This window comes from Loxodonta africana, chromosome 5 (genome assembly GCF_030014295.1).
Source record: "Loxodonta africana isolate mLoxAfr1 chromosome 5, mLoxAfr1.hap2, whole genome shotgun sequence".
Lineage (NCBI taxonomy): Eukaryota > Metazoa > Chordata > Mammalia > Proboscidea > Elephantidae > Loxodonta > Loxodonta africana.
The window spans coordinates 26234532-26260460 of NC_087346.1; the positions used below are offsets into that span (position 1 = coordinate 26234532).

The 25929-nt window shown below is 39.6% G+C and overlaps 1 protein-coding gene across 2 annotated transcripts in view; it reads right to left on the reverse strand.

The window, feature by feature from the left end:
- LOC100668445 (mitotic spindle assembly checkpoint protein MAD2A-like) overlaps positions 1-18387 on the reverse strand; it is a 113166-nt gene extending 94779 nt beyond the window's left edge. Inside the window, exons 1-4 of one of the 2 annotated variants that reach the window (XR_010322026.1) lie at positions 16849-18387; positions 15729-15831; positions 14860-15050; positions 11519-11665 (exon numbers count right to left, since the gene is read on the reverse strand). Coding sequence is in view for 1 of the 2 variants with exons in the window: in XM_064285400.1 (XP_064141470.1) it covers positions 9451-9526 (76 nt within the window). In the remaining variant the exon portion in view is untranslated. Of the gene's footprint in view, positions 1-9450; positions 9530-9981; positions 10236-11518; positions 11666-14859; positions 15051-15728; positions 15832-16848 lie in introns of those variants that run through there. The other variant, XM_064285400.1, reaches the window with a different exon arrangement.
- Positions 18388-25929: the final 7542 nt, after the last annotated feature.

A 25929-nucleotide genomic window follows, 5' to 3' on the forward strand; every position in this document is an offset into this window, starting at 1 on the left:
CCCTACCAACAACAAATACACACACACACACACACACACACATATATATTAAACATATGGAGACACAACTTGGACAATTTCTGCTCAGTGAATGTGGCTTTAAAGGCTGCTAACTCCTGATACTGTTGCAGCTGATTTGTCCTGCACAGGAATGAAAGCCAGATGTTCTAAGGTTCCTGCTTCCTACATTAGATACCACAAATCTTTCTGCACACGCTACCTGGCCGACAATGCTGTTGCTGTTTTTGTTGCTGTCAAAGTGATTCTACCTCATGGCAACCCCCTGAGTGCAGAGCTGAACTACTCCATAGGGTTTTCAGGAGCAGATCACTAGACCTGTCTTCCAAGGCACTTCTGGATGGGTTCAAACCACCTACCTTTGTAGTGTTAAAATAGATTATGCCATTCACTTAATTCTGGGATTGTAATTTTGCTGTGGTAACTTCCATAATGGAGTTGTGGTTTTTTTCTATGATTTATTGACCCCTTAGAGAACTGAACTAAGGAGAGATTTGAATTAATTTAACTTTGAAGAAGCTAAAGAAGCTACAGAAATTCCTGTGAAAAGACACCCCAGGATACAGCTGTGGCTACAGAAACCCAGGAATCTGAGAGAGACTGGCTGAGACTGAGCCAATGGTATAAAATTGAGAATGAAGTAATTTGGACTTTTGTTTCTATGGGCTTTCATTTGTAAGAGGATTAAGAAGTTTGATAACGAGAAAAGTCTCAAAGTGTTCCTATTTGGTATAGTTTTATGTTGCTATAGTTTTTGCATTCATTACATAAAGTCTGCTGAGCTATTTTGGACAACATGACTGGACATAATTAGTCATAAGAAATCAGATAGGGAATGCATGTTCAGTTTAGGGTGCTGTATGGTGCCCTGTTCTGACTCGTTGTTAGTCTTTTGTTGGGCAAAAAGTGAAATTCCTACCAGCAATTTCCAAAAGGACTTAAGTGTGGAAGGAAGCAGGGTTCAGGATAGGAACACAGTAGCCCTTTGAGTATACATGTTTCCCTGCGGAGAGGGACAGCCAATCCTGCCTTCCTTCTGACTTGCTTGTTAAGCCCAGTGAGATAGGACATTGTTTTCAAACCTTCCTTCATATACATGCTGCCTTCACATCAGCCTGTCATTCATATGATGGCTGACCTAATGTTTTTCTTTAAATACTGAGTGTATTTTTAAAACAATATTCTGCTCATGATAAGCAATGTGTTAAGTGTGTTAGTTATACACATACAGATAAAAATACATAATTAGGTACTAAAAAAAAAAAAAGCCTATCAACATACTATCTAAAATGAACACACATAATGAATTAAAAAAAAGAATTTTTTTAATACACACTGCAATATGCTAATAAAAAGCTTGCAAAGGTTGGGAGGGATGCTTGCTACTCCATGCTTTGGGTTTCCATTACAATCCTGATGAAGGAAAACAGGATTCTTTCTCACTCTATCCCAAGCAAAAAAGAGAAAATGCCACAGCTCACGTCTCTCCAGGACTTCTAAGCTTCCAAGTACATCTGCCCTGGACAGTTCAGCATGCAGGCTTACACCCAGATAAAGGGTGGAAAGAGGTGAAGATGAATAAGGTAATCTGTCCATTTTACCTGTGACCACATGGGCTGCTCAGTTCACATCAGAAGAAAGAGCAAATCCTATTTCTGCCTTACGTATAAGCCTCATTCTTCTACCCAGGGAATCCCCTCATTTGGGTAATAACGTAGACATTATATTTCAACCCCCTTTGTTTCCTGTGTCTATTTCTCAAACTGGTTAAAACCTATAGAGTACAAGGGTTGGCATTATGTGTTAAGCCCAAATTCAAACACATCATTTGGACACAAACACAAAAAAAACAAGAGAAGAAAAAGTTGACTGAGGAAAAGGAATATTTCTGTCTTACAGCAGGACACTAACATTTAATGACAGCTTATAATGGGGGGAAAAAAGAGTCTTTTAAAAAGTAAATGCAACTCATATTCAAATATTGTGGGGATACGTTATTACTTCTCCAACTTGGGGTACAATTCATGTGATTGTCTTCTTTAAGCTAAGTCTGGGCACACTGGAGCAGGGGGACCCTTCCGTCTCATAGTAACTGAAAAGCAATCAGGTAACAGTGGAAAGAATATTGGCTTTGGAGTCAGCCTGGGGGTGGATTTTGGATGATTGAAGCAGAAAAATAATTTAACCTTCCCGAATCTCACTTTTTCCATCTGTAAAATGGGGATAATAACACTTACACGGTTGTCGTGAGGACTGAAAACACATGTAATGAACAAATTTGATGTGTGACTCCCTCCCTGTTCACAAGTTGAATTAAAAGGGTTCTCTCACCCTTAAGAGCATTTTCTCATGGTTTTGCTTTATGGCTCTCCACTGGAATTCACCAGGCATCAGCAGTTATAAATCTTCATTGTGGATCCAGTTCTTTTCCTCTCTCTGTACTATTCTTCCTCCATGGGTCTGAATTGAGGCTTTAAGGTGGCAGTTTCTTTCATTTGAGGACTCCTCGTTTAGGAATGAGACTTCATTATTTCCTTTGCCTCATGGTTAACCCCATATTTCCAAGACCACAGCCAAGACTATGACCCAAGCACCCCAACCCTCCCTCTAACTCCAACTTCCATTCATTTAGAGGCACCGAGCTGAACAGGTGAAAAGCACCTAATTAGTGCCTGGCACACAGTGGGTGATCAATGTACAAGAATTTCCTGTTTTCATCCTTGCAGCTGTGGACTGGACAGACAGTTCTTTACAGTGCTGTACTGGCTATTATGACTGTGAACACAGTGATCCAATAACTGTATGTTAGACATGAAATAGTTTGGACATTGCAGCCTCAATCCTCAAAACCACTAACATCTGCATTTAGCAAAACTGCCATTTCAGAAGGAAACTCACATCCGTGTCTAGCCATCCACTGGCTATGTCCATATCTAGATCGTTTTGAAACACGTTTGAGATCTTTCCCTTGCATGGAAATGGAGTCTGGGTGGTCCAGCTTCCGCCTGGAGACCTATTCTGGCATAGATAACATGCAAAGACAATAAAGATCTTTCTCTGACAGAAGTTCTTTTGTGTAAATATGCTTGCGGAGCACAATGGTACAGATAAATGCAGATGCAAATGGACTTTGAACAAATAAATCAAACTGTATTACATTTCTCTAGCATCAAAATAGGTCAGATGGTAAGAGTACAAAAATAAGCGAAATGGTAACATAAAATGACTTGTGTAATCAGAGGGCCAATTCTGACATTTTTCTCTCTAGGCCTTTTCTAACAGCCTTGTTGCTAGGGCTACAATGTTTTTGCCAGATTGGAAGAGGACTGTCAACTCTAATAGAGATTAAGTCGCTTGCCTAACTAGATTTTTTTTCTTTTTTAAAAATAAGCATTAGTGAATACTTCCGACTTTGAAAGAATGGAAAGATCTCTAAAGATCTGTTCTTAGTAAGTATAACTAATAACATTTGAAATTTAGTAGACGAGTTTCATTCTATAGTTATTCCAACACAAACTTTTATCATGGTCACACTGAACAAAATAATGCGAAACAGAATTTCATACATTTAATGAAAAACAAATTGTCAAATGAAGCCAAAAATTAATTCCTCAGAGATTTTAAGTAACTGAGGTTACTTAAAGAACAAATCTTATTAGTTAGAAAATTACATTTCATACCTGTTCACAAATTCATACCTGATTTACTCTTTAGAGAGCACAGGTAGGGTGTAGGATTAAGTACTCTGCTTTTGGTTCCTTACATCCGTTTGTCAAAGTCATCCGAGGATGGAATACCTAAAAACCCAGAAACCAAACCCACTGCTGTTGAGTTGATTCTGACTCATAGCGACCCTATAGGACAGAGCAGAAATGTCCGATAGAGTTGCCAAGGAGTGCCTGGCAGATTCGAACTGCCGACCTCTTGGTTAGCAGCCGTAGCACTCAACCACTATACCACTAGGGTTTGGAGAGTGTAAACATGAAGTAATCCAATAAAATAAGTTCAAAATGTGTAAAGCACACTAGAGGAACACCAATTTGTTCTAGAAACTCAGCTTCTAAAGGACATAAAAATTAAGAGCCATTGGGAAAAGCTGGGGAAACACTCTTTTTGATAGGCTTCTCAGGGAGTCAGAAGAGGATTTTCCTTGGCTGTGGACCAGTTACTTACCCACTGATCCCACAATTCCGCTTCTGACTAAAGCGTGACACATGCGCAAAGACACGTTTTTCAGCATTATTTTGGAAAAGCGAGAAAGTTAAGGTGACTTAAGTGCCATCAAGAGGGGATTCATTAAATAAATTAATGGAATACTACAGAACAGTCTTAGAAAGACCGATACATGCAAATTTATACTGAAAAAATATATTAATTGAAAATATCAACTTGGGAAATTACATCTTTTGTATGAACCTATTTATATGTATCTGTAAATATATAATACATAAACACTTCCATGTAGAAGCATGCATAAGAAACTGTTGTTATAGTTTGCTGCTGTGGAATCAACCCCCAAATCATGGCAACCCCATGCACAATGGAAAGAAAGGCTGCTCGGTCCTGTGTCATCTCCATGATCAAGTTGTGGATCGGACTATCACGTTAATTCAGTGAAGAGAGAAAGGTAGAAGGTGAAATTTTAATTTTCACATTAAACTCCACTGTAATATTTGAATACTTTTTATCATAAAAATTGGAAATGTTTATTACAAAAATAGTCATATAATAAAAAGGTTAAAAGTACTAAATACTTCACTGTATAGTATTAAATGAAAAACGAAGCACAGGGAGAATATATTTAACAAGATCCAATAAAACATATGTATGTGTATTTGTGCCCATTCCAAAGAAAGATGATCCAACAGAATGTGAAAATTATCAAACAATATCATGAAAAACATGCAAGTAAAATTTTGCCAATGAAAATTAAAAAATGGCTGCAGCATTACATCAAAAAGGAACTGCCAGAAATTCAAGCCGGATTCAGAAGCGGGTGTGGAAAGGGGGATGTCATTGCTGATGTCAGATGGATCTTGGCTGAAAGCAGTGAATGCCAGAAGGGTGTTTACTTGTGTATTATTGACTATTCAAAAGTATTCGACCCTGTGGGTCCTAACTAACTATGGATAACATTGCAAAGAATGGAAATCCCAGAATAGTTAGTTGTGCTCATGAGGAACCTGTACATAGACCAAGAGGCAGTCGTTTGAACAGAGCAAGGGGATACCGCATGGTTTAAAATCAGGAAAGTTCTGCCTCAGGGTTGTATCTTTCACCACACCTATTCAAGCTCTATGCTGAGAAAATAATTCGAGAAGCTGGACTGTATGAAGAACATGGCCTCAGGATTGGAGGAAAACTCATCAACAACTTTTGATATGTGGATGATGCAAACTTGCCTGCAGAAAGCAAAGAGAACCTGAAGCACGTACTTACAAAGACCAAAGACTACAGCCTTCAGTATGGGTTACACCTTAACATAAAGAAAATACAAATCCTCGCAACTAGACCAATAAGCAGCATCATGATAAAGGGGCAAAAGATTGAAGTTGTCAAGGATTTCATTTCACTTGGATCCACAATCAACGCCCACGGAAGCAGCAGTCAAGAAATCAAATGACATATTGCATTGGGGAAATTTGCTGCAAAAGACCTCTTTATAGTGTTAAAAAACAAAGATGTCATTTTGAAGACTACGGTGCACCTGACCCAAGCCATGTGCAGAAGCAGCTTGGGGGAGCGTCTGACCTCCTCAGACTCCACAAGTGGGAAGGGCTACCAACATCAACAGTGCAAGGCTGATTCCCATGAGGTGGGGGTCAGAAATGCCTCCTTTCTCTGCCATCTTTACCAGTTTTGACACGAACCATTCCTCCCACAGCACTCTGTACTGGGTTTGATAAGTCACTGCAATGGCCGCAAAGAACTCACAGTCAATTTTCACAATTATTGGCTTTATTAGGGAAGTAACAGTTACAATTCAGGCTCAGAACAGTCAAGATACAGTTCTTGCATCAGGATAGCCTCTTCCTAGCTGTACTCACAGGCACACCTGTCCTGGGCCCTCAGTCTCTGCCCAAAGGCACTCAACTTGCTCACTTCATGGGCCAGAAAGCTCACTATGCTGTCTCTTGCTGCCAGGGTCTCTGCTGCTGGGTATCTCCTTCCTTAGTAGTAGGCTCCTCTTCACTGTTCTGAAATTGGGTCTTTTAAGGCAAAACTGATGAGCCCACTTGGTAGGGCACAATTACCCTATCACACAATCACCTGGCTGGGAGTCACAAGACCATGGCTAGAAAGGCCATACACAAAAGTAACTAATTGTTCCACACCATGTCTTTTTTATGGTCTCTTCAGTTGTCTCATATACATGAGAAAGCTGGACAGTGAATAGGGAAGACCAGAGAAGAATTGATGCCTTTTAATTATGGTGTTGGTGAAGAATATTGAATATACCATGGACTGTCAGAGAATGAACAAATCTGTCTTGGAAGAAGTATGGCCAGACTTTGTCTTATATACTTTGGACACGTTATCAGGAGGGACTAGTCTCTGGAGAAGGACATTGTGCTTGGTAAAGTAGTGGGTTAGTGAAAGAGAGGAAGACTCTCAACGAGATGGGCTGACACAGTAGCTACAACAGTGGGCTCAAACCTAGCAAACATGGGAGGATGGTGCAGGATCAGGCACTGTTTTGTTCTGGATGGCACCTGGCAACAACAACATCTACATATATATGTTGTTCTTGTTATTAGGTGCTGTGGAGTCGGTTCTGACTCATAGCAACCGTGTGTACCACAGAACGAAACACTGCCAGTCCTGCACCATCCTCACAATCATTGTTATACATGATCCCATTGTTGCAGCCACTGTCTCAATCCATCTTGTTGAGAGTCTTCCTCCTTTTCACTGACCCTCTACTTTACCACGCAGGATGTCCTTCTCCAAGTCTGATCCCTCCTGACAACATGTCCAAAATACGTAAGATGCAGTCTCACCATCCTTCCTTCTAAGGAGTGTTCTGGTTGTACTTCTTCCAAGATAGATTGGTGTGTGTGTATCTGTATATATACATATATACATACACACACACACCTACATTATATGCTTAGTATATATATATATTTCTATAGAAAACTGTTTCAAAGACTATGCTAAGCCATTAAAAGTGATTACTTTTTCATTTATACACTATTATTTAAAATTTTACAGTATTTATTATACAAGTGATTACTTTTCATTTATACACTATTATTTCAAATTCTACAGTATTTATTATACATTTAATAAAAGCAATATATAAATATTTGAACATATGTTCGTAAAAAATTTCAGTTAATAGAAAAGCAGACATCACTTAAACATAAACGTAGCCTAAATAATACAAGGCCAGAGAGTCCTATCACAAATAAAAGTTCTCTGTTACTCTGGAGGCCGATGTATGATATACATAAATGAGTAACAATAAAGATTAGATGCTGACAACAACAACAACAACAAAATGTTTATAATAAAGCACTTTTAATTAGAATGACTACCAGCAGAAAAAAAAACAAGAAAGAAGATACAGACCCATCTCATGAGATAAGTAAAAATTTATTGGGATTTAAATACACTTATTTGGACTAAATTTTCTCTTAAAAATAGCACTTTCTTTAAAATAAATGATACTTTCTTTAAAACAGAACTACTCTGAATAAACCTAGAAATCAACAAAATTTTTAAGTGAAATAAAAAGTATTTGGCAATGCAGAATGTATGAAAAACCACTTCAAGTATGAGAGCAACAGTGTGTTTGAGTCTATTTATATTCCAATAACAGCAATGTCAACCTGTATCCGAAAGAGAAAATTGATAACTGTTGATTGAATATTCTCACATAAATGTATTAGGAAATTTAACTTTATTGGAAATTAGATTTGTCAGAGGAGCAAGGAGTCCTATCACTCAGTTTGTACTACCTGTCCCATTCCCAAATGACTGAACTCAGGGATGATTCACCTACTTATCTTTTATTCCAGTGGAAAGGTCTACCAGTTGTAAATCTACCCTCTTTATTATGACTGTCCTTTATGGATTCACAGTATCCTTGAGGTGGGAGGAAACTCACAAGTCATTTAATTCAAGCTTCCATCAAAAAAGGAAAGTGTACAACCTCCTTATGATATGTATGAACATTTTCAGGAAGACAAAGACAGCTCAATATTAAATATTGGCAATTACCACTGTTTCCCAACACTCATTGCTATAAAATTCTACTTTATAACTGAGCAAATAAATCTAGTATAGTTTCCAATCAGTTCTGGTTCTGTCCTAGAATGCCAAAGAAAATGAATCCTATCCTTGCCCAACATGATCATCACTACACTTGACAGTAACTACAGTCACCACCCATCTGCCAGTTGAAGACTGCATGTTACTATGATACTGAACAGTTTTCATTGGAGCGTCCAGAGTCAGACCAAGTAGGAAGAAAGGTCTGTGATCTACTTCCAAAAATCAACCAAGGAGAACCCCATGGATTACAATGATTAGATTTACATTTGATCGTGAGGAAATGGCACAGACCAGGTGGCATTTCATTCCATCGTGTATAGGGTCACCATGAGTCGGAAGCCAACGGCAGCTAACAACAAGAATCACAGTATCCACGCTTACACCTTAAGTCTTCAATTTTACAGGTATTACCAGTTAATGTTTTGCATGTGGCAGTTCTTCCAAACTCCTCATCAGCCCTGCTACCTTTTCTGCACATGTTCTAATAGTCAATGTTCTCTAAAAATGTAGGACCTCCTACAGTCAAATGCACAGACTAAAAAACCATATGAACATTACAAAATATAGGATAGCCAAGATTGTCCAAACAACTCCCAGCTATATGAAAAAGTAAGAGTCTGCTCTGTCTAAACATTGGTGTGTTGTAGTACTCAGTCTTCAGCATTTGTCTTTTTGCTGTCTTTTTCTGCAGGTGAGTTTAGGCTCTGATGATTCACAAATCTCTAGCTCCTCAGTTTTTGAACCCCAAACTCATTAAATATTCAACTGTCCACTTGACATACATCTCCTTTCAACTTCAATCAAAAATTTTATTCAAAACAGAATACTTGTTTCTTCCCTCCAGTATGCCCAGACCAAGTGTTCTCTGTTGATGATACCACCATTCACCTGATTGCCACGCCAAAAATTTAGGTGGCATCTTTGATTCCTCTTTCTCATACCCACATCCCATCCATCAGTAAGGGCTATCAGCAGCCTCTCCTAACCACCTCCACCATTACTACACTCATCCAAACATTCACTGTCTCCCTCCTTGACGGCTTCAATAGCTTCCTAACTAGTCTCCATGCTTCCATAGTTGCCCATGCTTGGGGGGAGAGGAGGAAGTTGGTAATAGAGTAGAATGTGAGTGGGTCTGGAAGACAGGCTTACCTGATTTTGAATCCCAGCACCACCATTTATTTAAAGAAAGGCCTTGGTAAGTACCTTGAATTCTCTGAGCCTCCATTTCCTAGAAGGTGAATCAGTACTTTTAAAAAGTAACTCAAATTGTTCTTGTGAGAATTAAATAATTCACATAAAGTGCCTAGCAAATAATAGATGCTAAATGTGTTTTTTCCAATGTCTTCATATTTTTATAATTTTCAAATTATCTCGATGCTAACCTCTAATTTATAGAGTTCAATATTATAGCCAAAAAAGTAAAAAAAAAAAAAAAATTCATCTTAATATGAACATCACAGCATTAGTGGCATCTGGTGGAAAATATAAAAGTTACAATGTAGCATTACTACAGATATTCAGATTTTTCATGTTTAGTAATTACAATAAATTTTAGATACTAAGCAACCAAATGAAAACTAAAAAAATAACCAAACCCATTGCTATCGAGCCAATTTCGACTCACAGAGGCCCTACAAGACAGAGTACAACTACCCCAGAGGATTTCCAAGGAGAACTTACTTGGTAGATTTGAACTGCCGACCTTTTGGTGAACAGCTGAACTTTTAACCACTACGACACCAGGGTTTCCAAATGAAAACATAAAGGTGAAGAAAAAAATGTCTATGAGGATATCTTATTGTGCTAATATTTTATGGGTGGTCTATATTCTAAAAATATATGCGAGGTTAATAAACATAAGAAACTTTAAAAAACAAACCAAACCCATTGCCATCTGGGTTCCGACTCATAGCGACTCTAGAGGGCAAGGTACAACTGCCCCATAGAGTTTCCAAGGAGCACCTGGTGGATTCAAACTTCTGGTTAGCAGCCGTAGCTCTTAACTACTATGCCACCAGGGTTTCCATAAGAAACTTAGGTACACTCTAATAATAAAAAGAATAAACATTTATCAAGCGTTCGACTTCAGTGAAAAGAAGATATAGAGATATGTAGATATAGAGCAGTTACGCTGTGCTGAGTCTCTTTTTACACAATTGTATGGCATAGAATTCCCATTCTTTGCATTCTTACATACTGTGGACATGTTGTCAGGAGGGATAGACCCTGGAGAAGGACACCATGCATGGCAGAGTACAGGGTCAGCGGAAAAGAGGAAGACTCTTAAGGAGGTGGATTGACACAGTGGCTGCAACAATGAGCTCAAGCATAACAACGATTGTAAAGATGGCTCAGGACTGGGCAGTGTTTCATTCTGTCATTCATAGGGTCGCTATGAGTTGGAACCGACTTGTTGGCACCTAACAACAACAACATGGCATAGAAGTCACTTCCCAAGTTTTCATATCAAAATTTACTATGGGGTGTCCTGGGCAACAAATACCTTGAAGAATTTTGTCCTTCATTTGTGCTTCAGAGAATATGGAATTAAGATAAAATAGGGAGACTTGGCGTATGATTTCAGATGCTAAGGATGAAGATAACAAATGATATTGTTTTACATGTGAGCCTTAAATAAATGTCACAAAATGGAATCCTCAGAAGTAGGGAGGGGTTTTAATATTTGTGACCAAAGAAGAAACTAGGATCTACTACAGGCAAATGACAACCATTGGGCCAAATCCTGCCCATCACTTGGTTTTTTTGATTGGAATACAGCCAGGCTCATTTCTTTATGTATTGTCTACATGTGCTTTTGAGATACAATGGCAAACTTGACTAGGTGCAACAGAAACCAGACGCCTACATAGCCTGAACTATTTACTATCTTTACAGACAAAGTCTGTCAACCCCTGATTTATCAGATTGCTTTCATGTTCCCCTCCCTCATCTCCATGTATCATCCCCTGCCGACTGATATTTGGCTTGGCCATGAGTCTTGCTTTCATTAGCGGAATGTGGGAAAAACATCAGTGTGAAGGTTCTGAAGTCAAGCCTTAACAGTCTTACCTAGTCACTGCCCCTCTGATGGTAGAATGAGGTATGTGGAACACAACAATTTCAGCTAACCTGTAGACTTGTGAGAATAAGAGCTTATTGATACCGCATGGCTCTTTACTATGCAGCAGAAGCCAACTAATAAGTGAGATTGTTATACCTTTGCTTGGACATTCCCACGAAGGCTTGTCTTCTCAGACTGAAGACACTAGGAGAAGGATCCTGGAGGCCAGGTGTAGCTCAGTCCCTTCTGGGCTCTATTTCAGACTTTGATGGGCTCAACCGGAACATGTTTTCATTCCTCTACCTATGGTAAGCAAAACTGAATCAGAGTCTAGGCCAGGTCTAGAGGCCCACCAGACTCTTGGAATCTTCATGTCTCTGTTTAAAATGGTGTAGAAACCTGTCACAAATCTTACAGCTGTTTGCTTTAAATGCCTTCCCCTAAGGTACGCCTAAAGGTGCAGAAACAGGTTGGGACAAGTCCAGTTGGAGTCATAGACCGAAGCTGTTTTCTAATCTCGCTTTAACAATAAAGCTCATAGCTTGACTCCTATTCAATTCCAACATGTTTATTTCTTAACTGATACATAGCCTGGTCTTTAGAACCCTACAACAGTAAACAGTGTCATGCAAATGTAAAATTGGAAAATTTAAATCTGTTAACAGTTATTAGTTGAGATGAAGTGACTGAAGTATATGTTGAACCTTTGAAAATGTGATTTCAGTTTTATTCTTAATTCTCAAACTGAAAGGCAAACAAAGCTTTCCATTGACATTGTTCTTGAATCCATCAAGCAAGGGCATTTGGGGAAAGGTCTATGTATTACATAGAGATAGAGAATCCACAGTTGCTGTCACTGAGGACTCTAAAGCTGCCCTACTTCTCAGGTTTTCAGCCTTTGATTCCTTGTGCGGTTAACACTCTTCCATTAAACCTTCCCTAAACTAGCTTTTATTTTCAAAACAAGAGCTTACCTGATGCAGAATTGGTACTACAGAGTTGCAGCTATAGACCACAGGACAGAAGCTCCTATCATTAAAACTATTTTGAATGAGAAACATTAAAATTCACAGCATTAATTTCTGGAGATGTCTCTTAAAGGAAAAAGAAGTCAGTGCTATACTAAATCACAAATTAAAACAAGATCATTTAATTTGCCAAATAAAGACATGAATGCCTGAAATTTTAGTGTAATCAGTAATATGTGAGCTCTTTTGGGGAAGAACCACATCTTATTTACCATTTCCATTGTTTACTACATAGGCATTCAATGCTTCTTGAAGGCTAAACAGTCCTTGCTTTCTTTAAAGATTTTCAAACATATTTCCTGAAAACACAACCAGAATTTTCATTTCTCCTTATCTATTCCAAGGTTCTATTTCTGCTTTCCTTCTCAACCTATATTTCAAATGTTAGAGGTTATGAACTATCCAAGAATTCAAAGAAATGCTTTAATTTTAAGAGTGTCCACTTTGTGTTACACTGTATGTTGTTTGGATACCTAGAGACTTTTCATTATACCTAATTCAAAATCACTTCCATTTCTGCACTATTACTTTTCTTATTCAAGAAAAGACTTATGGATAACCCTTTCTAGCCACCTGGGCCTCATTTAGGTAGCTTCAACAGCTCCTTAGGGTATGGGCTTCCTTAACAGCATTCACTACAACCACCATCAAAGAGTAGCATCTATTTGCCAAGCACTGAGATGAAGGAATATAAAACAATGCACTTCGTTTTTAAAAAGTATGCAATTGGGTCAAAAAGATATGATTCATCAAGTGAAGTAATGAAGACAAAGAAATACATAATAAATGACATGTGTGGCTACTTTATGGTCCTCTGCAATATATTTTCCTTTGCCTACTAAGGTTTTAAGCTTCAGAAAGGCCAGAACGTTGTTTCATTCATCCTGATACTTTCAACATAGTATTTTTGCACATTAATAGATGCTCAACATGTAATTTTTGAATAAATGAATACAGGCTATGTGTATTCACTTAGAAGTGAAAGTTAAATGAGAACCGTGTCCAATGGACATTGAAGCTACGTAATAAATTTACTTACTACAAAAGAGATGAGATTAAGAATAGATGATAAAAGATTTCTTTGAAGTTTGCAATAAATTGACCTTGGAAAAATAGGTAAGAACTAGATAGAACACACCTGATGATAGTATTAATGCAGGCACAAGGATAAGCGAGCTGTATAAGTATATAAAGATAACGAAGCTGAGAGTAAAAAAAAGGCCGTATTAAGGATATAGTGAGAAATCTGTCACGTAAGTCAAGAAGGTAAGGCTAAGAGTGTAGAAAGGCACTTTGTTGTTATTGTTAGTTGCCCTCGAGTTGATTTTACCTCATGGCAACCCATCGTGCACACAGTAGAACCGTTCCATATTTTTCAAGGCTCTGAAATTTTGAAAGCAGATTGCCAGGCCTTAGTTATCAGTTGCCTGTAGGTGAGTTTGAACCACCAAACTTTTCGTTACTAGTCCAGTGCTTAATTTTTTGCACCACCCAGGAACTCCTAAAGGTACTACAATCCAACATTTGCTAAACTGAACTAATTCCAAAAGGCATATCTCTTGTTATACAATCAATGTTTATTTTAAGTCGATTATTATGAGATTAAAGTGGTATAACCAAACACAATAGATTCAAGGTACCTCAAGATTTCCTCGTCTTTGTATGCTTTGGACCTATAGCCTAGGTGACACAAAAAAATCCTGTGCAATACTGAACCCATCCCACCTACCATTTAACACCAGTATCAAAACATTTTAAGACAAATTTAAAACACACAAATTTAACTTTATTTCACCATTGTCATTAAAAGCTTGATTTTATCAAACATAAAAGGACATTTTCAAAGAGTTCTCTATCACAGGAAATTAAACAGTAGAAACATTCAAAGCTTCATAGGTAAAGTTATATAAAGTCAAATAATTGGAAATTTTTTCAACATGGGAACTCTAGATCTGAAAAAATGCTGGACAGACCTCAATATTTCTTGACTTATGGACTATATTAGTTATTTTCAGGATCTAAACAAAGATTCTGAATATTCAGGTTTCTTTTGCTGTAATTTACAATTAAATATCATCCTACCTATATTCTGACTCAAGCTACTTGACCAAAATGTCTGATTTAGGAACTTATTTAGCTTTATAGTTAAAGTTTTTCCAACTACTGTTGCCACCTTCAAAAGAACTGACATTAGAACACTGATTCCCTTTTGGACAACGTGCAATATGCTTTTGTGCTCATCTATTTTTATTTAGCCAAATACATTAATGGGGGATAAAGCCATCATCTCCTCAAATTCATGATGTCAACTCCTTGGAACATTAAACAGGTACAAAAAATGGATGATGCACACTTCAGTAGGGTATAATGTTGTTTCCCCACCTAAAAATTCACCAGCAAAATAAAACATATCAACTTGTAGTTGACTTCCTTTCAGGAAAACACATTTGAGAATTGCAAGTACATTACTTTTCTCAGCTCATCCCTCAGTCATTGACAGGAGTTTTGTAGGCCATCATGCTATTCACTTTGTGGATTGTAGTAGTGAATGAACGAAGACAGACTTCCTCAGAACTGATAATGAACTGTGGTCCTGATTCTTCCCATTTCTCATGTTACAACCAAATCTTTATCTGTGTAAATCAGCAGATCAAATGAACCTAAATTGGGGATAAAAATACATTAAAGTACACCATGTTTTCAAATGTAAAACAACCTTCCCTGTCTCTCTCACCTTTTGAACCACCCATAGCGTTCAGACAGGATAGCTTGGCCTCTAATCATTAGATAGTATCTTTTCCTCAATGAAAATAAATTTTAATACAGAAAATACTGCAACCTCCTATCATATCTTACGAAAACTATAGGACTTTTTTTTTTTTTAAACAGAAAATCATCAAAAATATTATAAGTGTATCATCACATGGGAAAAAAAGGAATGTCATCAATGTAATCCATAGGAGAGCTAACATCTTGGTTTGTTCACTCTTATGTTTCAGTACCCAGACCACTGCCTGGCATATAATAGGCATTCAGTAAATACCTGAAAATGAAAGAATAACTAAATTTGAAGAGCAAAACACAATTTTACTGCTAAAATCTTAACACATAGAAAATAGCAAAGGGAATTACACCAGAATGGGTATTGTAAAAGTTTTCTTTTTTTTTTCCTGCAATACCCCAATCTTTACTTTTTGCTTTACAATGCTTTTTCTCCTGTTTATATCACATGATACTGACAATTAACAAAAAACTGAATAAAGGGTGATTCTTGAACAGTAGTTTAGCCTTTTCCCCATTACAACTTTAAATGAATGAGGAGCTGTGTAAATACTCACAGGAAACATCCAACAGCGGCAGAAATGTTACTGTAGCCGTGACCTGTTGATCACTGAACGGATCTCATCTTGGATAGTTTTCTGAGACTTTGCTCTGGCTGCACTAGGAAGAAACCAAATCTATTCATGTATTTCAGGTTTCAACAAGTTATTTAAAACTTTCTCAGTAACCAAGAGTATTTACCTGCTTAAGTGCTTCTGAAATCAAATGTGTAATGCAGTAAGAAGAGTTTAAAAAAAAATGAATAAAAGTATCTTAGGACCTACAGCCTAGAAGACATAATTTTAATATCCTTATTTATTTCATTTATCCTTTCAGTCATCTATTAAGATCAGCATCATATCATTTATTATCACATGACTAGAAAATTTGCCAACCTCTTTAAGTTAGGAAAACTTCAGCATCTCTTAAAATAACAGGAAGGATCAAAAATATTTAATCAGCAATATCATTTTGGATTTTAGAAATGCCTAAAGTCTAACTCCCAAGTGCCTCAAATAAAACGTTAAAGTTGTATGTCAAATTATTTTTATCATCTAAAAATTTCCTGAACAAACTAAAGGCTTCAGGAGCAAAGTACATTTCATTATGAGACATAACTATGGTTAAGAGTTCGCAGATAAGCACGTCCCAGACAATGCTAGACATCACCAGAGAATGATCGGCATTTCCATCCAGGAGGCTGGAGCCCTCAGTCATTTATGACGTTTAGGTCATGAACATGTCTTACCAAGTTCATGACATTAAAGGAAATAAAGCAGAGTCACATCTTTAGTTGCGGAAGAGTCTAAGAAAACCCCTTAGATATAAGTACATTCCTGAAATCCCACCTAGTGTGTCTTGTAGAGTTCTGAATACAGTACCATAAACATTAAAATTTAGAACTCGATGCTATAAACTAAGGGCATTAGCTTAGAGAATACCATCTACACAAATCCATGATGCGCTCAACTGAGCACAATTCTTTTCCACAGGAGAGTGAAGATTAAATTAAACTGACAGAAACACTTTATGCAATTTACTTTACGTGAAACTAGTTCAATACATTTAGAACTCATTTCATAAAGAAAACAAGTTTTTGGAAAAGGCTTATCAGAGCAAAAATCATTTCTTACTTACCTGTCATCTTTTGCAGTCTTCTCACCCTCAATATCAAACTGCCAGCTTTCAAGGACCTCACTGCTTTCAATATTTGAGATGACTACCACCAGTTTCTGAGCAGAACATTTGTATAACCATTCTGTAACACATAACAAGGCATCTTTTTTGGTCCACTGCATTGCAAAGCAACTCTTACCTTCTCAGGTCTCTCGTCCTCACCTCGGCCAATTCCTACCACTGGTATTTTGTACCCCCTCCCTCCTGCTCAGAAAACTTATCACATCAATAATCCAGCTCCTCTTTTCAAATTCTCAGGATTTCTACAAAGTACAGTACTCGCTGCTGAGGATACAGTGAGCAAGAGAGATTTTCAGCCACAACCAAGGTAGGAGCGTAGGAGATGGGAACTGATTTAATCACCACACCAACAAATGTGAAATTACAACTGCAGTGACTGCTGTGAAGGAGAAATGGTACAATGAAGAGCATTTAAATAGGAAAAACTGCCCCAATCAGGGAGGACAGGGAAGGCTTCAGCTTAGCTCTGAGGGTGAAACAGTATTAAATATGCACAAGGAAAGGGAAGAAGGTACAGGCCTTAAGTACTTGAGGGTGACAGCAGGTGACTATAGGACTGAAAGAAAGCCAGTACAACTGCAGGAAAGATAAACAGGAGCCAGACCATACAAGGCCAGGTGGGCCAAATGAAATTGTATCTCAAGAACCAGGGAAGTCATCACTGTGTTTGAAATAGGACGTGATATAATCAGATTTACATTTCAAAACTATCACTTTGAAAATGGGTTACAGGGGATCTAGACATTAGTGTAGATCCCTTACTCCCTTACCAAAAGGTTGTTTAACAAAGGGTTGGCAGTTCAAATTCAGCAGCTGTTCCTTGGAAACCTATGGGGCAGTTCTAGTCTGTCCTATAGGGTCAGTATGAGTTGGAATCGATGCAACGGCAACGGGTTTGGATTTTTCGTTGTTAGACACTAATTAGTTCATTTAGTAGTTTAAGCAAGATGAGATCATTAAAGCATGTAGGAGGATATATTGGTAGAAATGGAGAAGTAGACAGATTCAAGGGATTTCATGGTGAAATTTTTCAAAACTTACTGGATTAGCTATGGGGGTAAGGAAGAGAAACAAGTCAGGAATACCTCCCAAATTTCTGGCTTGTATCGCAGGTTGGATGGTTGAGCCATTCAGTGCTAGGAAAGTGAATTGAAAGTGGAGCACTTTTGCACAGAATCTTAAATTTAGTTTTCAATATGATGAGTCGGAAGTATCTCTGGGGTAGTTACGTAGGAAAGCCATTGGGTATATAGGTTTGGAGTTAGGAGAGATTTGGGTTAGATATAAAGAGTCAACTACACAAAGTTTATCAGAACATGTCAGAGATCATCTAGAGAGATTATAAAGTGAGAGGAGGGCCTCAGATTGAGCTCTGAGGTAACCTTGAAAACTGATATAGCATATACAGGAGACAGCAAAGTTTTCCGTCAAGAAACAGAAAATCATTTAGTCATCAGTAAATATTTCAAATTATGTGGGCCTCCTAGGTGTCTGTTCTGTTTGCAAGCAGTACAAAAACAGACCACCAGCTGGACTCCTGGCATGTATCAACAACTTGCCATCAAAGGTTTAGCTTTTAAAAGGAGAATGGGTGGTCATTTGAAGGGGATTTCGGGTAGGCAGCAATTTTTCTTCTTTGAAAACTGGAGACGTGATGTCATTGGGAAGAATCCCAATCAAAACAGAAATCAAAAATAGGACAAAAGTAGAGTAAAATCCCTGAGGACACTAAAAGCAACGGGATTCAAAACAGATAAACAATTTGCCTCAAAGAATAATTCCTCAATTTTAATAAAAATAAAAGAGGGAACAAGCTAAATAGGAAGTCCAGATACATCTGAGGTGGAATTTCATTTGAGTGGTCTCGAAAGAGATAATCCAATGAACCAGCGGCTCAGGCAATGCTTGCTTCTCCACCACATTGAGATGAAGACACAGATCTATACATACAGATCTATGGAGGTTCTAGGCCAATTCACCTGGGTGTAGCCCTATGAACGGCAATAGGAGATTTAGCCCTAACACTCTGATCCATAACTTTGGATGCAACTTTGGGAGAGGGAGGTTACTCCTAATGACATGCTTCCTGCTTGCACCTGAGACTGATATCTACTACCACACCCCCAACAGTTGCCCAATCTTGCTATTCTGATAGCACTGACCTACTAAAGCATTTAACTTCTTCGAGGCTGAGAAACTCTGTACTCCTATCTTCCTTTCCTTGTCTTTTCACCATTGCTTGAGATCCTTCCATGCAGACCTGCACAAGTATCTAGGGATTTTACTCATGTAGATATTAATGGCAGGGAAGTGTTACTAGCTTATCTAGAGGATAATGTAGCTTCATAGCGGTATCAAGCTAACGAAGGTCAGACGGCCATTATCAGAACGGCATATTAAAACAGAAAAGGTAAAAAATAAAAACTAAAAAATGAAGCTACAACTGAACATGAAAAAATTCTGAAACAACAATACAAAAAACAATTTTTGAATTTAAAAATTCAAAAGAAAAAGGATGGCCACTCCTAAAAGACAAACTACTATTTTGGAAGAACAAATGGGGAGAAACGTAAGTTGAAACACGAAAGGGAAACTATCAGAAATTCTAGAAGGAAAAAAATACATGGAGAACAGTACTGGTGCGACAGGTAATAAAGCAATTTCTTGAGCGAAAGAGAAAATTGAGGTTTCAGGTAAAAGAGACTCAGTCACAGGCAGATTAAAAAGAAAGATATAGGGAAAAACCTAAAAAAATGGGTGTTCTCTTACTTAGGATTTTTTTTTTTTTTAAGTTTAGTCCCAGAAACCCAAGTTTAGTATGCAGGTTTAATACAATTTTATTTTCCTTGATGTTTCTCTAACGCTAACTTTAAAATCTCAGCGGCTACAGAGAAAGCATCATGTTAGCAATGTACAGTAGTCGTTTTCTCAAACACTATCATAATTATGTTAAGTTCTAACTTGTACCATTTGTCCATATGAACTTTTGAATTACAGCAAAAATCATTCTAAGGGAGTTGATGGAGACATTTATCAAGCCATATCATATTCCTAACATCAAAATACTCAGCCACCTCAGAATGTGGTGGAAAAGGATTTAATTTATACACTCTGTGCTTCCTCCCAATTGAAAACCACTGTATATTTCAGAAGGCAGTGTGTTTCACACTTCTATATAGGAAGCTGAAAAACAACCAAGATGACAGGCAATGTGGATACAAAAATGGCTGCAAAACTCAAAGTGCTTTCAATTATTAAATATCTTTTAGTTGATCCACCACATTATTTAGGTATTTGATGAGTTCAGGATCAGCAGTCACAAGCAAGGTGAGTCCATATTTTTGCACTCAGGTAAAGGTTTCAGATGGATATATGCCATGATGATATAAAATGCTGTTAATGCCAAACGCGGAAAGCAAAAGAAACGTTAAAGTCATTATCATTTGTAGTTACAGAAAATAAACCATATTTAGATGTGGCTATGTGGTTATGGTTTCATTAATGGTGTAAAACTGTAAATGCTGAAACACAGGTTCGCTTGTCTTACTCAAGGCAGAGTATGTCTGTACAAAGTGGCATTAAATGTCCATAAAATCTTGCTTCTGGGTAAAAGAAAGCAATATATGCGTTCACGTGGCAATAAAGGACAAATTAAACGCCAAAATGCATTAACCCACCACTGCCACATTTCGCCTCATTGTAATCCAAGACTAAATTCAGATTACATGGTTATAAGACACAAAACAGGCTTGGACCGACTGGTCAACTGCTCGAGACAAGCTTCTCCTCTTTTTCCTCCTTTTCTCCCCTCATATCCTGCCAGGCTCTGGTAGAAGTCGCGTACACAGCTGGCCTGGTCCGGGACAATGCTATCCAAACAAAGTCTCATGAACTGTGCCCTGCCTCAGAACCAACGCCGGGCAGGGGCTGGGTCAAAACACACACTGGGTCTCCGCTCAGTCGTACCAGATCTCAGGGGGCTGCGGAGTCCGACCAAAGAGCCGCTCCAGGTGAAGCCGCTGCACCGCGAAGCGGCCCCCGCAGCGCCCAGCCCTCTCCTCCACCATTAGCAACACGTCCGGGGCTAGGCGCCGGCATCCGCGTCTCCGCCGATTCCTCGGGGCAGGCAGACCGCGCGGGGCCCCGAGGGCTCGGATTCAGGGCCGCTCCGGCCCATCCCGGTTCCCCGCCTCCGAGGCCGAGCCGGGGGCCTACGGGACGGCCTGGGCTTGGTTCACCCCAACCTTGGCCCGCACCAAGAGGACTTAGAGAAGAACTCGGCCACGATTTCGGCGCTTTCGCGGAGGGTAACACCCTGCTCCTGGGTGAGCTGCAACGCCATGGCTCGGCCCACAGACGAAGGCGCGGCTTACACCGGGCAGACACCGACTGCCGCGGATCCCGCAGCGCTTCCCCGCCACTCGTTTCAAACGTTACGCCGCAGCCCGCCGTCTTGCCCTTCGCGCAGGCGCGATGAATCTCCTAGTCCCGCCCACGCAGCGGCGCCCTGGCCTTCCTCTGCGCCCTCCCTCCCTCGCCTTGTCCAGAGCTGGCTAAATGCGCAGGCGCGGTCCGGAGACCTGGCCTTGTTACTGGGGTTTCAGTTATGTGTGTGGGTTTTTGCTCCTTGGCTGATAGATTCTCCTCGTGATCGACTCGATGGGGCAGGGTGGAGAAGATGGGCAATTCCTATTTTTACGTCCGCTTACTACGCCTATGGACTGAGCGAGCAAGGAGCACAATTTTGAGTTTAAAGGTATTTTCAAACTAATGTAAACTGCCTACCAGCTGCACCTAAAGTGGCACCATAGATCTTCATACTTGTTCATGTTGCCCAGTAGCAGATGCATGGTGGAAATTTATCCAGAAGCAAGTGCACGCCGAGCAGCCAAGCCACTGCCTTCTAGAGCCTGGTGGCCATGTTGTTAGGGTGCCTTCCAGTTGGTTCAGACTCATAGTGACCCTGTGCATGACAGAAGGAAACACTGGCAGATCTTGTGCTATCCCCACGATTGTTGCTATATTTGAGCCCATTATTGAAGCCACTGTGTCAATCCATCTTGTTAGGGGTCTTCCACTTCTTCCCTAACCCTGTACTTTACTAATTCCAATATCCTTCTCCAGGGACTGGTCCCTCCTGACAGCATGTCCAAAATCCTTAAGACAAGTCTCACCATCCTCATTTGGAAGGGGCACTCTGGATATGTTCTTCCAAGACAGATTTGTTCATACTTTTCGTAGTCCGTGGTATATTCAATATTCTTCACCAACACTTTAACTTGAATGCAGCAATTCTTGGGTCTTCCTTAGTCATTGTACAGTTTTCGTATGCATTTTAGGCTATTGAAAATAATATGGCTTGGGTCAGCTGCACCTTGGTCTTTGCAACGTTTCCTGAATAAACAATGCTTGGAAGGCCAGCATAGCAGGGGTGGGGGTTTGGGGACTATGATTTCAGGGGACATCTAAGTCAATTGGCATAATAAAATCTGTTAAGAAAACATTCGGCATCCCACTTTGGAGAGTGGTGTCTGGCGTCTGAAATGCTAGCAAGCAGCCATCCAAGATGCAACAGTTGGTCTCAACTCACCTGGAATAAAGGAGAATGAAGACAACCAAAGACATAAGGTAATTATGAGCCCAAGGGACAGAAAGGGCCTGAGAAAGCAGAGACTGCATCAGCCTGAGACCAGAAGGACTAGATGGTACCCAGCTACAACTGATGACTGCCTTGACAGGGAACACAACAGAGAACCCCTTAGGGAGCAGCAGAGCAGGGGGATGCAGACCCCAAATTCTTATAGAAAGACCAGACTGAATGGTCTGACTGGCACGAGAAGGACCCCAGAGGTCATGATCCCCAGACCTTCTGTTACCCCAGGATAGGAACCTTTCCCAAAGCCAACTCTTTAGTTAGGGTTTGGACTGGACTATGGGATAGAAAATGATACTGTTGATGAGTGAGCATCTTGGATCAAGTAGACACATGAGACTATGTGGGTGGTTCCTGTCTGGAGGGTAGATGAGGGGGCAGAGGGTATGAGAAGCTGGGGGAATGGACAGGAAACAGACAGTGGAGGGAGGGAGTGTGCTGCCTAATTAGAGGGAGAACAACTAGGAGTATATAGCAAGGTGTATAAGTTTTTGTATGAGAGACTGACTTGGTTGGTAAACTCTCACTGAAAGCACAATAAAAAAAAAAAAAGTGGTATTTTAGCTTTTTAACACTTTAAAGAGATCTTTTGCAGCAGATTTGCCCAATACAGTACAGCATTTATTTCTCGATCGCTAAATCTGCTATCAGGTTTTTTTCCCCAAAGAAATTGGATTAGGAATTGAAAGAATGAACCCAAATCCACTTTTGTCTTTCATGTCCATATCCGTCTTGAGCTCAGGGCCCCATGAAAAGCAGCGGAGCAGAGCCTGGGGTGGCAGGGGCTGTGTCTCACTGGGCAAAATGTACTTGGTTCACCCTCCCATCCTTTGGTGGTTTGTCAGAACTAAGGTCACGTCACCAAAAAGACCCTTCAACGCTGAAGGTGAATTTGACTCACAAATTCAATAGTTAGGGTGGGAGCCCTGGTGGTACAGTGGTTCAGAGCTCTGCTGCTAACCAAAAGGTCAGCAACTCAAATACACAGGCTGCTCCTTGGAGAAATCCTATGGGATAGTTCTGGTTTGTCCTGCAGGGTCGCTATGAGTTGGAATCCACCTCATGGCAACAGTTTTCTTTATGTTACAGTGAGGAGTGTTAAGGAGACATCGGACATTTTAAGTTTGTCATTAAGAAGGAAATTATTTGTAAAATGAAGTCTGAAAGACTATCCAGCAGACATGCTATGTTCTTTAATTATGTGAGAAATGCCTGAGTGTGTGTATTAGATTTTTTATCGATACATAACAAATGAGCATAATTTCAACGGCTTAAAACAACACCCATTTATTATCTCAGTTTCCTCACTCAGAAGGCGTGGCGTAGCTGCTTTCTCTGCTTAGAGTCTCACAAGGCTGAAATCAAGGTGTCTGCTGATTAGGTTTCATCTGACATATGGAGTTCTCTTCCACATTTTCTGGTTGTTGGCAGAATTAATTTCCCTTCCCTTGTACAACTGAGGTCCCTCTTGTCTTGCTAATTGTTTGCTGGAGGCCACCCTTCCATAGGCCTTCTCACTTCCAAGTTCTGTGACTTCAGGAAAGTCCTGGAGTTTTAAGGACTCAAGTCAGATCAGGGCTGGCTTTTAGATCAGATCCATTCACATAATCTCCCTTTTGACCTAATCTTGAAAGTGAGAAAAACCCCTTTAAAGTGATATCCCCTCAGAATCACAGGTTCTGCCCCAGTGCTGTCAGGGTAGGGATTGTTTCTACAGGGTGTGCTCTTGTGGGAGAGAAGGGCAGGAATTTTGGGAGCCTTTCACACAGTGAAATAGCGTATTTCAATCAGTTTGAAGAGCAAACTACGAGTAGAATGGATAATAGGCTGAGTTCACCCAGTAAAATCTTACATCATTTAGTCTCTTTTGAGTTTTTTAATCACCAGTTTTGATGTGAAGAACAGTGATGTCAGGGGAAGTGAGTAAGAGGCAAGGAAGCTGGATGTCCTTCACCCCTTCCACTGGGAGCTCCGTTTACAAAACCTGACTCCTAGCCACCCCATAGGACTGAGTAGAACTGCCCCATAGAGTTTCCAAGGAGCACCTGGTAGATTCAAACTGCCGACATTTTGGTTAGCAGTGGTTAGCACTTAACCACTAGGCAACCAGGGTTCCCAGGGAGTTCAGTTGGGGCCTGCATTCTCACATCATGATGGTAAGACTTGGTGCCCACCTTTCCCCATAGAAAAATTGCCTGTTTCGAAGGAACTAACTTTATGTTAAAACTCAGCACCTCAGGAAAGACTTCTTTGTGTTTCATGATAGTATGATTTCTAAATTATCAGAAAATGCAAATAATTGTTAGTATAACTTGGAGATTCTAGAAATTAACAGAATTTTCAGGCATTAACCACAGGGTCACTATGAGTTGGAATTGACTCGAAGGCAGTGGGTTTGGCTTTTGTTTGTTTGTTTCCGTACCTGGAGGAAGTGTTTATGGAATATTTTCTTTGTACTCTAGGAGAAGATATAAGTAAAAAATAACGCATAAAAGCGATAGTCTACCTTTTGAGAAGTTTGTAGTCTTGTTTTATTTCAATATACATGCAAGAAAAAAAACAAAGAACAACGGAATTTTTGCCACTTAGGCTTTTTGAGCCTTCTGCCTACCTCCACAGCCTCCTTTCAGATTACTTTCCTAACCTCTCTGCTTCATTATTCTTTCAGAATAAGGGCTTTTCATCATGTCTAGAAATTTCTTTTTGATGGTCAGATTCCTAATTATACTCACACCCCTTCTTAATGTAAATGTTACTATTAGAAAAACTTTCTTTGACTCCTCAGACTGTATGAAGTCCTCTCTTATGTATTCTCATAGCATCTTATATTACTTGCTTCATCAGGATTTGTGTTATATATTCCCTATTTTTGTGTAGGATCCATGGTGGCATTTAGTGGGTGCTCCACAAATATGTGCTGCATAGATGAATGTCTGAATATTTGCCTCATGGTAGCTTCATGGTAGAACCTAATACATTTCCTAGTGGGAGAGTATGTTGGGTGGATGAGGTTATGTCACTTTTAGCGAGCTTTGAATGCTCATCTGAGTTGATTGAGCTGGAGGCACCAGAGATTTCTAGGGTCTTAGTGGTGGCAGAATTCTCACCTTCCATACAGGAGACACAGGTTCAATTCCTGGTCAGTGCACCTCACGTGTAGACACCACCATCTGTCAGCGGAGGCTTGTGTGTTGCTGTGATGCTGAACAGGTTTCAGTAGCACTTTCCAGACCAAGACAGACCAGGAAGAAAGGCCTTTGTTCCGTGGTGCCTGGGGTCGCCATGAGTTAGAGGCTGACTGGATTGCCACCAAGCAATTGAGACCAGGAAAGCGACATTTTTTCAAGTCCAGTTCAATAATGTTGGTA